This window comes from Dunckerocampus dactyliophorus, chromosome 5 (assembly GCF_027744805.1).
Source record: "Dunckerocampus dactyliophorus isolate RoL2022-P2 chromosome 5, RoL_Ddac_1.1, whole genome shotgun sequence".
Classification (NCBI taxonomy): Eukaryota; Metazoa; Chordata; class Actinopteri; order Syngnathiformes; family Syngnathidae; genus Dunckerocampus; species Dunckerocampus dactyliophorus.
Window position 1 is genome coordinate 11,996,068 of NC_072823.1, and position 16,080 is coordinate 12,012,147.

At 40.8% G+C, this 16,080-nt stretch overlaps 1 protein-coding gene across 3 annotated transcripts in view; it reads left to right on the forward strand.

The window, feature by feature from the left end:
- Nucleotides 1-3,041: 3,041 nt before the first annotated feature.
- hipk3a (homeodomain interacting protein kinase 3a) overlaps nucleotides 3,042-16,080 on the forward strand; it is a 34,496-nt gene continuing 21,457 nt past the window's right edge. For all 3 annotated transcript variants that reach the window (XM_054776171.1, XM_054776172.1, XM_054776173.1), the window contains exons 1-4: nucleotides 3,042-3,388; nucleotides 9,496-10,466; nucleotides 10,589-10,780; nucleotides 11,432-11,613. In XM_054776171.1, coding sequence (XP_054632146.1) covers nucleotides 3,364-3,388; nucleotides 9,496-10,466; nucleotides 10,589-10,780; nucleotides 11,432-11,613 — 1,370 coding nt within the window. In that variant the 5' untranslated portion in view covers nucleotides 3,042-3,363. The remainder of the gene's footprint in view (nucleotides 3,389-9,495; nucleotides 10,467-10,588; nucleotides 10,781-11,431; nucleotides 11,614-16,080) is intronic.

Genomic DNA, 16,080 nt, shown 5'->3' on the forward strand with positions numbered 1-16,080 from the left:
TCAATGAGTGCCTGAAGTCTGGAGCCCATAGACATCATCAAATTGTGTGTCCTCTCTGGGGATGCTTGACCAGACCTTCCCTGCAGCTACTTTTACTTGCAGAAATCAACTGACTCTACCCGGGGTCAGTAACCTTTACTATCAAAATAGCTAATAGGCCTCTTCATTAAAGAGAAGTAGTCTGGATTCACAAAACATAACAGGTTATACACTTGTAAATGTTCTAATCTTTCTTAATTTTACCTGTTACAACAAACAGAAGTGTAGTGTCCATGTGTAACGAATGCCAGCTGGTGAAGTTGCCTGCACACATGTAATTGACAGTCTGTAAAATAGCTTGCTGGCTCGCACTGCTGGATTTGACGCTCCATCACTGTTACATGTGTAGGTCTACTTTGAAATAAATTAGTAATCAGAAAATGTCAACTAGTTGTTTTGAAAATCCCTCAAAAGTTTTTTGTTGTTTGCTAATTTCTCGCCACATATCAAGCATACAACCAGCATCGTTGCAGAGACGACAAAATAATCTGTCCATGCAGGATTAAACACTTTTCTTCTGAGATGTGTCTTTTTGGGGGATATACATATACTGTATATATAAAATCGCAAGTTTAAAATGTGTCAAGATTTCGTGTTTGGAGAAAAGCTGTCTCGTGACAGTAGGGCAGCCAGAAGCCAATCAGACTAAACTGTGGCATCACTACTATGAATGATAATACAGTATAATGGAAGTGGCAGTGCCCAAGGCAAGGCATTATTGGACCTGTACATTCAGTGCTTTACGCACACCTTATAATCCAGCCTAACTTGGTTTTGTCAGCATCAGTAAGTGATGTGTGGGTGGTCCCCATCAGAGGTGACAGCTGCCGGCCGTGTCGATGTCCAAGCAGAAGCTGTAGTAATTCGACATTTGATCAAAGTTACTAACGATTTGTCAGCTCAAAACGTGTAGATAATCGCACTTGTCTGGACCATTAATTACAGAGTAGTTCTATTCATGTTAGTTAAATTTGCGCCAACTTCAACACCTAATGTGTAGAAGAGATCTGTGTTGACAATTTAGCGACATGGTCGTCATATTTAGCGAGTAGGGGTGTGCATTAAAAGTGAAAGTCAGGAAGTGTTTCTTGCGTCATGCATTTATTTGGTGATTAAATACAAGCGGTCAACAAAGGTGAAGTATCTGCAGTGAAGGCGTGGAGTGGAGCTTCACCTCCAATTGTGCATGAGTATCACCTTGCGTTGCCGGTCTGAAAGCTGCATAAACCCCTCCACATTGCAATGAACTCCTTACCAGCGACAGACCAAGAAGACAGAGCTTGGACACAGTCTCCGTCGCCTGGCAACACCTTGCTTTCCTGGCAAAACTCACATCAGTGTCCAAAGTGTGGTGCAGGGGCCATCTGTGGAATGTGGCTCATTGCAGAAAGAAAATAAACTAAACCCCAACAAAAGTGGAAAAATAGAGCAAAAGGTTTTGTTTGTCCAGTCATATTTTTTCATTATACTGTTGTCGTCTTGTTCTTGTTCTAATCTCGTGCATCGTCTTATCTTGTGGGTTGGGTGTTTCGTGACACTCCTAATTATTAACAATGCAATATTGGTATTGCGGTTATCTGGCAGACACTTGCCATATTTGCCAGCAGGGCGCAATGGTAATATCGGCAGTGCTTCACACAGGCGAGCGTCGTTGGAGGCCCCAGAATGGCACTTTTTATTATCTTTTTTTTTTTTCAAATCAGTGTCTACAGAAAAAAATTATGTCCGGTTAAGTCCCCACTGTAGGCCCAGGTACCAAATGAACTGTCCTGTACTGCTAAGCACACAATTTCACCTTTCCCTTTTTAAACAGCAAAACTACCTTACAAGCATAGTAAAATCGCAACATGTCTCACTGATATTGAACGGAATACTGGCAAGAACATGATCTCTGAAAGGAGCCTGTTCTGTGCTGCTCTGTGATTGGCCAGTTAGTGTTTTGGGGATGTGACTTAGAGAAAGGTCAATATCCAGACATGTTTCATTAAGGGCCTACATTCCAAAATACACCATGTGGAGGGTCCTGGGTGAGTTGGGCTGGTCAGCTCTGCATGCACTTGCCACTTATGTCACTTATGCCTTTATCTGATGTACTGTCTACATCTTGTAGGCTACTAATGTCAGTTACTTCTTGCTACCCAGTCTTCAATTGATCATGCCTCTCGTCCCTCCTACATTAAAGGAAACCAAGCTCTACAGTCATGCTGATGTACTTATTCTCTATTAGAGGTCCATTACTATACAGTCTGTAGTTATTTTAGAATTGCATTAACTGACAATATGAATTTTCTCTTTAAAAAGAACAAAATAAACAAACAAAAAATAACTTTGAGGAGGGAATCAAACAAGTCAGTGGCTCTCAACCTTTTTTCAGCCAAGTACCCCCTAAACCAGAGAAAAGCATTTAATCAAATAGTCAGCTAGCAAATTCTGCAGCGCAAACCCTTTTGACAAAGAAGATGGCAAAAAGATAAGGAGCACCATGCAAAACTATGCAGCACCAGAAGTTGCATTAATGGTAAGAAGTACCTTATTATTATTATAGTATTATTACTGGATAGCTTCAGTATAAAAACATTATTAGAAATAATAAATTATTCTAAAATTGTTTATTCTTATTGTAAAATTCGTAATATTCTATTCTCTATTATAACTCTTATTATTACTCTATTATTGTTATTATTGTAATTATTCTAAAATTGTTTGTCTTGCTTAAAAATGAACGCATTTAGTTGTATTCAGTGTTAAAAAAAATATTATATGGCTCTCACGGTGGTACATTTTAAAATATGTGGCTTTCATGGTTGTGTTAGCCAAAAAGGTTCGCGCTAGGTTGCGCTACTAGTCGCTGAATAATTTGTATGTTATATGAATGCTGCACTCCCCTCGCAGCATTCACACAAGTCAAAGTTATCTGACATGTATGAAGTCATCATATGTTTAAGGCCTTTGTCACTGGTTGACATTAAGACACCTCCTCCACCCCCTCCCCTCCCCAACATTCCACACGAGGAGAAGCAACAGCTAGCAGCAGCTACGTCTGTCAGCAACAAGGCATGCAAAAGTTTACAAACGCCAATCCTTCGCCTTGAGCAGAACCAAAGACAGCGTTTGATGAAACTAAGGACTCCTGGAAACGAGGAGTCATGGCACGGCATTCGTAACTGCTTGTTATTTGTGTTATTTTGGAGCTCCAAATGTGTAAAAAAAGTGAACCGTGCTCGACGTCGAACAAGATGGCAGCAATAGTGGCAGCAGCACCGATGCAGGGTTTGACGGTGGCGTGGCTCCTCGCTGCTAGCCTGTTCTCTGACGCGCTGGGTAATGTGGTTTACGGGTCTTACTGAAGGTAAGACAATTTAACCAAACAACACTGTATATTATGTTGCTGTTTGTCCTCTGTGGGTGTCTTGCACCGTTGTTGTGCCGTCGAAAGGACTTCGCCCATAGCTGGCTAGTTTGCTAACATAAGCTAGCCAACTTCGGTGTGGTCGCCTTTGCAGGAAAGCGTTAGTTTTGATACCAACATTTCCTACACTAACTAGGTTTAATCTTATACATTTTATTTTGTGGGACTGTTTTAATTGACTTTAACGGCGAACTAAATTGTAACCCAACTGTAATAATGAGCTTAATATTATGCAACGCTAGCTGCTCACGTAACACTTACGAGCACAGTACATACTGTACATGCTAGTTTGGCTTTAAAAGCTGTGTTAAATCAAATTGTAAAGGAATGACTCAACACTTGGATTTGAGCAGACTGTCACTTAATTACAACATGAGGCTCAACAGGTGTCCAGACTGTTGTTGCCCTTCCCCCAAATATCCACACCACCCCTCCCGTATGGCGACTGTGTCCTAGATTGATCAGTAACAAACTGCATGTGCAGCTGGTATTTTGGGACAAGTGTTGACCACACCACAAACATCCAGAGCGATGTGGATGTCCATTTCTGGCTTGGATCTGGTCTTCAAACTTCGGTGTGTCATGCTACCTCTTCAGCAGGGTGGCTGTATTAGACTAATGTGGTTTGCGAGTGTGACTGTCCCGTAACGGACATGGTCCCATGGCAAGGACACACAAGGTGAAATAGTCTACCAGCAAAAGCCACATAGTTGTTTTTTTTTTCATTACTGCTTACTCAGGTCACTATTTATACTTTGCCAGATCTGCAGCTGTGCATGGTTGCTATTGCTGGGTTGCAAACACGTGACCTAAAGGCAGTCCGAGTGTTATTTCCAATGACTGGCCGGGGGTCAAAAAATGAATATGACCTCATTCACACTCAGTATCTTTTTTACAATATTGGGCAGATTAAAGCGAATATTGGCGCAAGTCGGTGAAATGATTTGCTCCAATTATGTGAGTGTGCATGATGTGTTGCAAACAGAAATTAGTTGAAAACAAGGCAATCAAACAGCTGTGAAAGCTTACCTTCTGTGTCAGACATAATTCATGTGGCACATTAAAGTAGCATTTCTATCTGTGTTCTTACACCATGTCAGTGTGTATGAATATGTTCTTGTACAGTGGAACCTTGGTTAGTGTCAATTTGTTCCAGAAGGTTTGACGCTAACTGAAACTGAAAGTTATTCCCATACTGTAAATCTAATCTGTGCCAGAAGGCCAAAATTGTGAACACAAAATGTGTTTTTATGGGAGTACCATTAGTTTTACATGCAGTAAACAATTCCAAATGCATATAAATGTTGAGTGAAAGGGCTAAATTAACATTTAAGGTTACTTTTACATTAATTGTAGATGTGATTCTTGATTTGACTGTTCCCGAAGACACAATGTGGCAGTGAGACACCACATGGACAACACCTTCCTGTAATGACGAATGAGTTATTTCTAGGGGAGTCACAAGATCTTGCGTGATTAAAAAGTGACAAGATTTCTCTTTCAGAAAACAAATGTCTGATGGGCACTAGGCCTGGGACAATAAATGAAAGAAAGAAAGAAAATGAACTCGATAATTTGGCCGGCCTCAATGTATTGCCAGTATGCATGCATGTCTGTTTTCCTCTTCTCTCGCCTCCAAACAGGCAGGAAGAAGATTCACTCTGTGCATTGGTTTCAGCACCTTGGTGCATTTCTTCAAAAGAACAATGACATTAACAGACTGAGCCCTTTTGTCAGTCATGCAGTCTCTGTCACGGTGGGTGGAGGCGGGGCCGCTAGCACACAACATTGTAGAAATTATTAAATTAGTAGATTGCAACGGTGTCATGTTTAAAAAAAAAAAAAAAATCTTCATGCTTATCTTAAAAGTAATGTTAAAATCTCGTCTCGTCCCCCCCAGCCTGTGACGATAGCAAAGCAGAAGTGACGAGTTACCATCATACAAACAGTGCATTTTCCTTAGAAGCAATGTGAGAATATTGTTCATGTCATCAATTTCAATCTCCACAATCACCAACCCACGCAGTGCATGCTCCAGGTCTTATATGGCATGATTTACAGGGCTACATACAGGCAGGTGTGTTGACATCGTTTGGAGTTGTTTTAAGGTAAAAAAAAAAAATGTGACTCATTTTTAAAAAGCTTTGTCTTATTAGTCATTAACATTTCAGCTTTTTGTCGTTACATTATGCCTTTTGATCTTCCTACGTTATCTAACAAGCTTAGCTTGTCAGCTTCATGTCGCGAGTACAGGATGGTAATTAAATGTTAAAGGTGAAGTGCTATTGCAGCTTGAACTAATCGATGCATGACAACAGTCGGTAGTAGGGTAGTAGGGGTGCATGCTTCACTTGGATGTATTGAACTATTTCGGTTCTGCATGTTTGGTTTAGTCCACTTGCATACCGTTTCGGTTATATTTTATGCTATTTTTCTCATTAAATTTATTACTAGAGTGAGTGCTTCACGCGGAACTAAAGTCCTGGGCGAGTTTCCGCACGGACGCCTCTGATTGTCGGACACTACTGACTGAGGGGGAAGAACGCTAGTAGCTCGCAGGCGTGTCAAATGGCATCATGGCAAATGCAAGCGAGAATCCTGAGATGGACGACCCTCCCATCTCACTATGGTCTCCTGTTTGGGAACACTTTGGCTTCTCTGTTAAAATAACTGTTGGACAAAGGCAAGTGGATCAATCCAATGTTGTGTGTCGACATTGTTCCACGGATATCGAGTATGCTGCAGGAAACACTTCTAACATGTTTGCGCACTTAAAAAGGACATCATCCGGCAGTGAATGTTACATCTACAAGAAAGAAAACCAGCTTAGTGCAAACACCGATAACTTCACATGTAAACAACCTCTAGCGAGCAACTCTGACCGGGCCAAAGCAGTAACACATGGTATTGGAGTTTTTATAGCCACGAGATGACGTCCATTATTCGGTTGGCTTTAAGCACAGTCATAGAAAAAATTATTAGACCACCCTTGTTTCTTCAGTTTCTTGTTCATTTTAATGCCTGATCCAACCAAAGGCACCTTTTGTTTGGACAAATATAACAATGACAACAAAAATAGCTCATAAGAGTTACATTTTTTGGCAGCACAATGCTTACAGCTATTCATGTAAGAACTTGAGCCATTTTGGTTATCAAGAAAACATGAAAGTTGCTAGATATCAGCTCTTAAATTCAACTCTTATTAGCTATATTTGTTATCATCATTGTATTTGTGCAAACAAATGTACCGTTAGTTGGACCAGGCATTAAAAAAGGATCAATAAAATGAAGAAACAAGGGTGGTCTAATCATTTTTTTCCATGACTGTATATGATTAAAGTTCTTGAACATCGCTACGAAATGCCACCACATCCTCACTTTCCCAGAAAGTTATACCAGCACTTTATGAAAAAGCTAAAGTGATGTCATCAACGAGCTATCACGTGTCCGCTATTTCTTACAATGCTTGGTTGTACTTCATGCGCAACAGAGGGCTATTTAACTGTAAATGTCCATGACATTTCGCCACAATGTTTAAACAATTGTTTAAATACAACAGTTTATTTGATTATGTTTCCATTTAAAAAAGCTCAGTCTAAAAGACTTGCTTTTAATTATTTTTTAAAAGTTTGCATTTTTTTTTAAATAAAGGCATTTTGTAATTTTTTTTCTGCCTTTTTTGTACCAAAAATTAACGGAACCCAGCACTTCAAGAAACTGAACCGAACCAAAATAAAATTTTAGTGTACCGTTACACTCCTAGTTGGTAGATCCGAAATTGTAGGAGAAGGTGGGCTGTCTGCCCTCTGAACGAGTCGCAAACACCCAGGAAATAATGTATTACAAGCTGACCAATCACAGCCTTAACCTTCGGCATCGCCTCTGCTCAAGGATTTTTTGGAGGGTGCACGACACGCTACATGGAGAGACTGATCAAGGAAACTGAACCTGCGAAATGCAACAAAGTGCTTTCTGAGAGCAGCGAAGCATACTAGCATATTCAATGGTGAAAATGCATGCCAGGTCTGGGGGGGTGGGGGGGTCTCTGTTAGTAACAAAACACCCTTGCATACTGTTCCAATGTTGCTGCTGGCTTTGCTTGACAAGTGCTTTTAATTTTAGATCAGATGTAAGACTAGTATTTAGTAAATGTAGACTTAGATCTCCAGATTTGCAACAACAAAACCCATATGTCCAGGCGACATGTTTTTTTTACTGACTTCTTGAATGGCCTTCAATTATGTTAGTTCGAGGACAAGTCCTGTTTTACTCAAGGGATCATTCATTTAATGACTTACATCTATTAAGATTTAATTTGTTAGAAGTCAACACACAGCAACTGATGCTTCATGGTGTACTGTTTCCCTGTATCCTGCTTGCTTTGCGGTTGTATTTGGTGTGAAACTGACCCACTACATTACAAAAGGGTTCCCTCATCTCCAATTACAGTACACTAGTTCCCCTTGGCTGTAGTGTGTATTGCAGTGGCTGCCTTTAGGAAAATCTTTTGTACCGTGTTTGTAAAGTTATCTGTCCACACGGAATTGTATCAGGAAAAATCCCTGTCAACTAGGGTTGGGCATCGAGTCTCAAGCATCGATGGGAACCAGGACTAATATTGCCATTCTCCCGGGATCATTCACATTTTCATTTCGATTTCTAGTTTTGATGCTTTCACATATAGCCGCAAACACCAACAAGGAAAAGTGGCTAAAAAGTTCAAGGTTCATGGTGTAGAAATGACAAGAATACCTCGACTTTGATGCGCTACGTCGGACTTCCCAGAAGCAATCCAATTTAGGGAAGTCAAACAATACATGAAGACTGTCTCATGCCAATGTCACCGAGGGTTTCAGGGTGCCCGCTGATGCAGAAGTTCGGTGTAAATGACAGGAGCGACGGCTCTCGGAGGCAATTTTTTTAGTTTAGCAGCCAGACACCTTCTCAACCCACACGACACACTTCCGGCCTTCAAAGAGCTCCATTGGCTACATCCTGTTCACTTATAACAAAATAAGAGTGTCAGAAAAATAGCTTATACCAACAGGCAGTAAACAAAGTACAGGGTTTCCCCTAGGATTTTCTGAAGCTGTGGTGGTGGGCTGCTGGGCTGCATGGGACTGCTGCTGCAATTTTTTAAAATTATGACATAAGATGCTGTGGCATGACTTTAAAATAGCGGTTCATGCTGGAAAACCCTCCAATGTGGCTGAATTACAACAACTCTGCAAACATGAGTGGGCCTAAATTCCTCCATAGCACTGTAAGACTCATTACAAGTTATCGCAAACGCTAATATTTAAATTTTTTTGATGAAATGTCAGATAGCTCCGGAAAATCTGACACGGCAAGTATAGCATACTGATAAGCATCCTGTCTGCTCATTGGTCGATCAGTGCACCTCCCCCTGATTGGTCCTTGTCTGGGCGACAGTGATGAAAAGTTGAACATTTTCAACTTTCTGGGAGTCAACGTGTGCACGAACATGGATGTGCACAAACTTTCACACACACGAATTTTGTGTGTCGCATGGCAGGGCGGTGACACACGTTATGCCCTAACGTGCAGGTTCCATTGAAAATGAATGGGGTAGAGACAATGTCGCTTCCCGTGTGTGGTGCTCATAAGACGCTACCAAAATGTTTGAGCACAAACTCCGACCCGCCCCAGCTGGATTTAAAGCGAGCGTCTGGAGGCACTTTGGCTTTCATGCAGTTGAAGGTAAAAATGAGCTGGACAAGAGTAAGACATTATGCAAGCTTTTTTATACAAGCTAAAAATATTTTGGGAACACAACGTAAGAGAAACCACATACGTTTTCACCTGAACCAGGAGGAAAAACAGCCAGCTGAAATTGCTGCCAACAATGTCAATCGCAACTTTTATTGCGAAGGATTTGTGGCCGTATTCTGTTGTTGAGAAGCAGGGCTTCTGTGAGGGCCAGGGGAGAGCGGGTGAATCACGCCCATGTCTAGCACAGTACGAATGGCCTGGTGTCAGTGTGTCCTTGATGTGACTGGTTTTGTGTACTTTTCTCTTCTTTTCAGGTATGGCCTCACAAGTCTTGGTTCAGCCATCACATGTGCACTCAGCTCAAACAAGTGCCTTAGGAACTAGCAGCAACAGCAGACACCCAGGGGAAGCCCACCTCATTAATCACGCCAGCAGAGCCTTTCACATCCAACCCCCGCAGAAGACATATGTGATTGGAGTCAACTATGGAATTGCCTACCCAAACAATGTAATCCCATCAACAGTGGATGCTGATTTTGAAAGACTGCACAGGGCAACAGCAACTGAAGAAAGAGAGAAGAGGGCACTTCATCCAACGGGATTGCACTTTGAGAGCTTGGATAGACTAGAAGGCCTTGCTAAGTTTAAAGATCAGCCTGGTCTGTGTCATAGCAGAGGGCCACAAGGAGGAGGACAGAATTGTGTGGTAGGAAGTACACATTGTGTCAGATTTGAAGAGGAACGGGGCACAGACAAAACAGAAGGGGGCTATGTAAACCTAAACTCAACTGAGACCCAGAGATGCAAACAGAAGATTGGTGAAGTCCGAGAACTACAGCGGGATAAGAACTGTGTTGGAATCATGCAAATAGTGGATGAGGTATCTGACATACCTTCACTTCCTGGTCCTGTGGCAATGTTGCAAACCAGCACTGAGAACGATGACATTGTTAGTGTAGAAGGTAAGGGGACCCTGCCTTCTCAAGATAACAAGGTTGGCACATGGACAGGTGTTAAGAATGAATTGAGTGGTACAAGGTCTAACGGCAGTCCTGAAGCGGTGGTTGGAGCAACAATAAACAGATCAGAAACAGTTGATGGTGATTATCAATTAATTCAGCATGAGGTGCTTTGCTCCATGAAGAACAGCTATGAGGTGTTGGAGTTCCTGGGTCGTGGAACCTTTGGTCAGGTGGTAAAGTGCTGGAAGAGGGGAACAAATGAAGTGGTGGCCGTCAAAATACTGAAGAACCACCCCTCGTATGCACGCCAGGGACAAATTGAGGTGAGAATTCCTTGTGTGCTACACTTTTTAATTTGCCTAATACTTTTGAAAAGCGCATTTTTTAAATTTTTTAGTTTATTTTATTGCATCATGAGACCTTAACATGTTTTTATTGTTTCCAGGTGGAGATCCTTGCTCGGTTGAGCAGTGAGAATGCAGATGAGCACAACGTGGTGCGCGCTTTGGAGTGCTTTCAGCACCGCAGACACACATGTTTGGTATTTGAGATGCTAGAGCAAAACCTCTATGACTTCCTCAAGCAGAACAAGTTCAGCCCGTTGCCACTCAAAATCATCAGGCCTATTCTGCTGCAGGTGATGTGATGTCTCGTGTAAACAAAGCCATCTTAAAGCATGCCCTCTGTTCAGACAAGATCCTATATTTAAATATTAAAATCACCACATATACTGTCTTAGTTTTCTTAATATTTAATGAAATCTCACACCCCTGTTGGTCACCAAAAGAAGAAGGCACAATGCATTATGGATGAAATATGGTGCCTCCTCAGTTTCCATTTGAACCGGAGAGCAGCCTTTACAAAAAATGACAAAACTGACAGAATGAGGCTAAGTTGCCATTTGGTCTTCTATTTACTCAAGTAGGTGCTTTTATAGTTATATACTGTATGTACTATTACAGTTAAAGCCATGTCTTACGCCTGCGGTTTTAAGTCCCAAAGGGACTTTTCCCCAGGAAGTGAGTGCAAACAGCAAAGCAAAAGTATTCTGGCATGCATCGTTTTGTCTGTACGACTGAAAAACCAAAATGCGAACATTTTTGTACAGGCGATTTGTCACGTCAGTGTATTTTTTTTCCTCCCAATGTGACTTTTCAAAATCCAACTTCTATCATATTCCAAACTTGTCTGAGCAGTGAGTGCACACTTTTTCTCTTAGAATAAATCCTCAATATGTGAGGCAGAACCTGTAATTCATTATTTTGTATTTTTAATATTGTTTTTGTAGGTAGCAACAGCGTTAAAGAAACTAAAGTCCCTAGGTTTGATTCATGCTGACCTGAAGCCTGAGAACATCATGTTGGTAGACCCGTCCAGGCAGCCATACAGAGTCAAGGTTATTGACTTTGGCTCAGCCAGCCATGTCTCAAAGGCTGTCTGCTCCACTTACCTGCAGTCCAGATATTACAGGTGAGTAGATGCAGTCTCTCCAAAAGATGTATGCTTATTTATTTTTTTTTATTTTTATGCATGTTTTGGTATTAACCATTTGTTTTAATATCCCAAGAAATCAGAAGATTTCAGTTCAGACAAATCAGATATTAATCTGTAATGTGGGACTATCTCATTTGGAACCAATGTACAGCCTTTATTTCATTAAAGAATTATTACAGTAACTAAAAGTACTGTGTTGAAGGTTAGTTGTTGAGCCATTTCGAAAATGTGTGATGGTAGTATAACAGTAGGAATATCATGGAGAGTATTTATAAGAAGATAAGATACTAAAAGAGGCCATCAGGTTGACTTCATTGGTGATGATTGTTTCCCTGAGCCCCTACCAAAGTGTGGCCCAGGATTACTATGTTTAGTTCTTCTTTTGTGCAATGGGTTGTGCTTTGTATGAACCCACATAATTTCACTGGGACCACATTAACATGTACAACTTTTACACTGCTTTGTCTTCTTTGTATGGCTTCCTTGCACTTTATTGTATGTTTGCATTTTTGGATACCTTGCAGAATTTTGTATGTATGGTCCAGGCTGAGCAGGTTAAAACCTCATCTTGCATAACCAAGATTACTACAATGATTATGAGGAACCGTTCTTTGAAATACTTAGGAGTTAGTTCTCCTTTACCTCAAATTGTATCGTAGATTGAATGGCTACATCAAGTACACACACACACACACACACACACACACACACACACACACACTGTAGAGTATAAAGGATAGAGTAAATTATGTGAATAATTATGGTATCTTATTGCCTAGCATACACTGTTTATTCCGGTGCCTTTGTGGGCCTAAAAAAAGTCAGAACCAAAGTAAATGCAAAGCTATCGTCAAGCTGTTTGGAGTAGAAAAACAAAAACAAAAAAATAGTTAACTATTATTCGACTAGGGACAAAATCTAACAAAAGGTTAGACTATGAAAATCTTTAGTCGAAATCGGCCCTACTTAATAAGAAATGACTGAGAATATTAATTTATCTTGGAAATTAAATGTTTCCACGTACCCCCTACAATTTGCTCACGTACCACCAGAGGTAAGCATACCCCTGGTTGGGATGTCTGATCTATTTTACAAACAAAACCGGGATCTTAAATTGCCCCTGTTTGTGTACCACAGCGTGTTGTACATTATTCGAAAGCTTATTTTGTTGCGATTCGACTGATATACGGCATCAGCACCAGGATAAAATTATAATTGCAGACACACACAACACTAATGCAACTCACCTGTGAGGCATCACCGTATGCCAACTGCAAATAAATCTCAACAATAAAATGGAACGTGTGCGCTACAACTAGTTTCCCCAGTTGTGTTCATGGAGAATTATCGACACGTATGAGTGAGGGGGTACTCATGGTATGACAAAAAACATTGGGAAACACTGCAGTACAGGACGGCCCATGGGCAGGTCATCGGAATATTAAGGTGTTTGTCTCTTGTTGGAAAAAGGGTCTATGTTAAAGGTTGTCTAAAGCAAAGTATTTCCTCTACCATAATCAAAATACAACAGGTTAGCCATTCTATTCACTTAGTCTATAGTCTATTGTCTATTCACAAGTCCCAGCAAGTACATTGGTTTGGAGCATTTGAACTATTGTGCAATTCATGACACATTCTGTTACATCGTGTTTGTGCATGCCTGAAATGCACACAGCCACAATTGAATTCATTTCAGCAGAGTACTACTTTCAAAATTTCTACTATCATGTACAGTTTTACACAATTTAACTTCAATAGATAGAAATTGAAAATGTATTCTTAAAGTGCTAGTGAAATCCAGAGGTGCTTCCCCTGCTACAGCAAAGAGCAAGCCATTCTCAAGTCTCCACTCAGGGTTTGAGCATGGGGCTTTAGATCTTACATATATGGCTTTGCGCTGCACTTGTCCTTCTTCATTGTGTCTGGCTCTGTGTTTTGTATGTTTTGTTATTGAGCAGCGGCGTTATTGCAGACTGAAAAGGTGAGGCATTGGGGGAGATGGATGAGGTTATTCAGGACATAGTCAGCCGAAGAATGTGGTATGTCCAAACCCACATTTGGATCCAAGAAAAACATTCAGACATTCCTGTGTATGCGTTACTGTGGACCAGCTCCAAAGGCTGGATATTTCACAAAGGCTATACAGCGCTCTGAACATAGCTTATAAAATGTGATGTTACATGGAAAATGATTTTCTTGGAATACAAATGGTGGTCTATGACTTTTAACCAGTTTGTGCTTGAACCACAAAGCTAACCTAAAAGTTTGTGGAATATAACATAATATAACAAAAAAAACCCAACAAAAACTCTCAATGCTTTTTTTCTCCCCCCATTATTAGTTTTAAAGGAATTGATTCAACTTTACAAGGGATATATGTGTATGGAGTCACACTCAATACGTTTACATGCACCACGTTTACATACATTAACGGTTCCATTTTCACATGTGTATGTGAATTCCTCGTTTACAGGTGTCATCTCTAATTCGATGGTAGACTAAATGCTGTGTGCCTCCAACACAACAGAGTGGGACTGTGGTCATTTCAGCTTGCTATATGGGTAGAGGAAGAGAGTGCTACATGTTAATTGGTGTCAATCGGGGTGCTATCCCTCCTTGGCACCAAATAAATTTTTTCAAAAACATTACCACCAGCTAGCAGCATATACTGTAGTGGTTTCAGAGAACAGATTGTACACAAAAAAACCCTCTATTCTTCAGAATTACGTGTTAAATAGAATGAGATTTGTCTTTTGGACGAAAAAAAGGAGTGGCGTTAATGGCTGTTACTCAATCATGGCCTGTACACAGGCACGTGCCGGTAGTGTGCGCGCGCATACACATTCACACAGTCTCAGGCTATGGACAATTGGCAGTCATGGCTAAGCACAAAGAGAGCGGGATATAGTACGTTTGAATGATAGTGCCCCCATTGTAGTACACTCCATGCAGACTGGCCAATGCGTAGAAAGCTTGCTCCGCTCTAAGTGTATTCATGCAAGAGGGACCTCGTTTTCATTTGTGTAATCTAGATATGTTAATCCGCTCTTTAAAAAGTCACACAATATCTAATTAAGGCAGCGCTTCTCAAAGATTGGAGGTACTACCTGTATATTCAAATTGAGACCGAGTTCTCCACTGTGCTTTGAAGCACAGTGTGGCATCCCCACACAGTCACACAGAGTCTGACGCTGTCTTATAACTTCATTCTGACCTGCACACAACAATAGCGGTACAATTCCAGCACCATATAAGTGTATTTCTATTTGCGTCTCTTATAGTGACTATACTAAATGTGCCTTGTACTGGTACTGAGTATTTTTGTCATAAAACTTTGTGGCTCTGAATAAATTAGGACCATGATATCTCCAGTCAAAAATAAGGCTATCAATAAGACATATTTACAGCTACTGTGTATGCTGTACCCCATTGGCTACCTATGTGTAGATCGTTGATACGTGTTGTTGCCATGGCGGCATGACAGAGCAGAATCCTGTGGGGATTAGTGACGTAAAACCACCTCCCACAATGTAAATGGAGCACTAGGCTATGTAAATAATTCAGATAAGCAGATCAGGTGGAAGGGAATACTGCACTCAGCATACTGAGGTTATGTTAGGGTTCATCTGAGGCATTATTTTATGCCTGCTCTGCCCCTGTGAGATTTTTTTTCCTGACAAACAGTATTTATTCCACCATTTAGGCATACTCTGCCACCACAGATATGTGGGCCAGCTCAAATAGTATAACAATACACTATATAACTGTGTGTGTGGTTATTATTGGAGTGTTTTTTTTTTCACAACAGAGACGAGTCAACCTATTTTACATCAGTTACAGAGTACACACGCATCAGGCTAATTTGTACTGCACATGTGCAATAGACGTCACTATCCCCACCCAAGAAATGTTACCATCAATCTTTTTATTTTTGTAATATCCATTGTGCAAAGTGGAGAAATTGTAAGCCCTCCTTTCCTGGTTATGTAACTACTTTTGAGGGTTTTTCTTTTTTCAGAACTGAAAAAACTACAGGCAAAAACGTTTGCTAACGATATATTGGAATCTGGTCCAATTCTTGCCATATGTGAACTAGGCGAATGTGTCGGGGCCCCAAAACTGCATGTTAATGAAAATGTCCTCTTTGCAGGTAGCTATCTTGTGTGTTTATTACATCCCCGTATAAGCTTTTTCCCTTTTGTATTTGCGTTGTGCTGTTGTCCTGTTTTGCGTCCACACAACCCATGTGTGGTAGAGCTACACACTGCGGTCTGAATTGGTGCATTGCAGTGCGCTACAAAGACACAGCGCCAACTCCACACATGCTTGTGGGATCATAGTCATCTTAATTTTCCCTTTGAATAAAAATAAACTCACTTTCGTGGGTTAGCTTTGATTTTGTCTTTGTATGCGTTATCTAGCTTTGCATGAATTGTTTTTTTT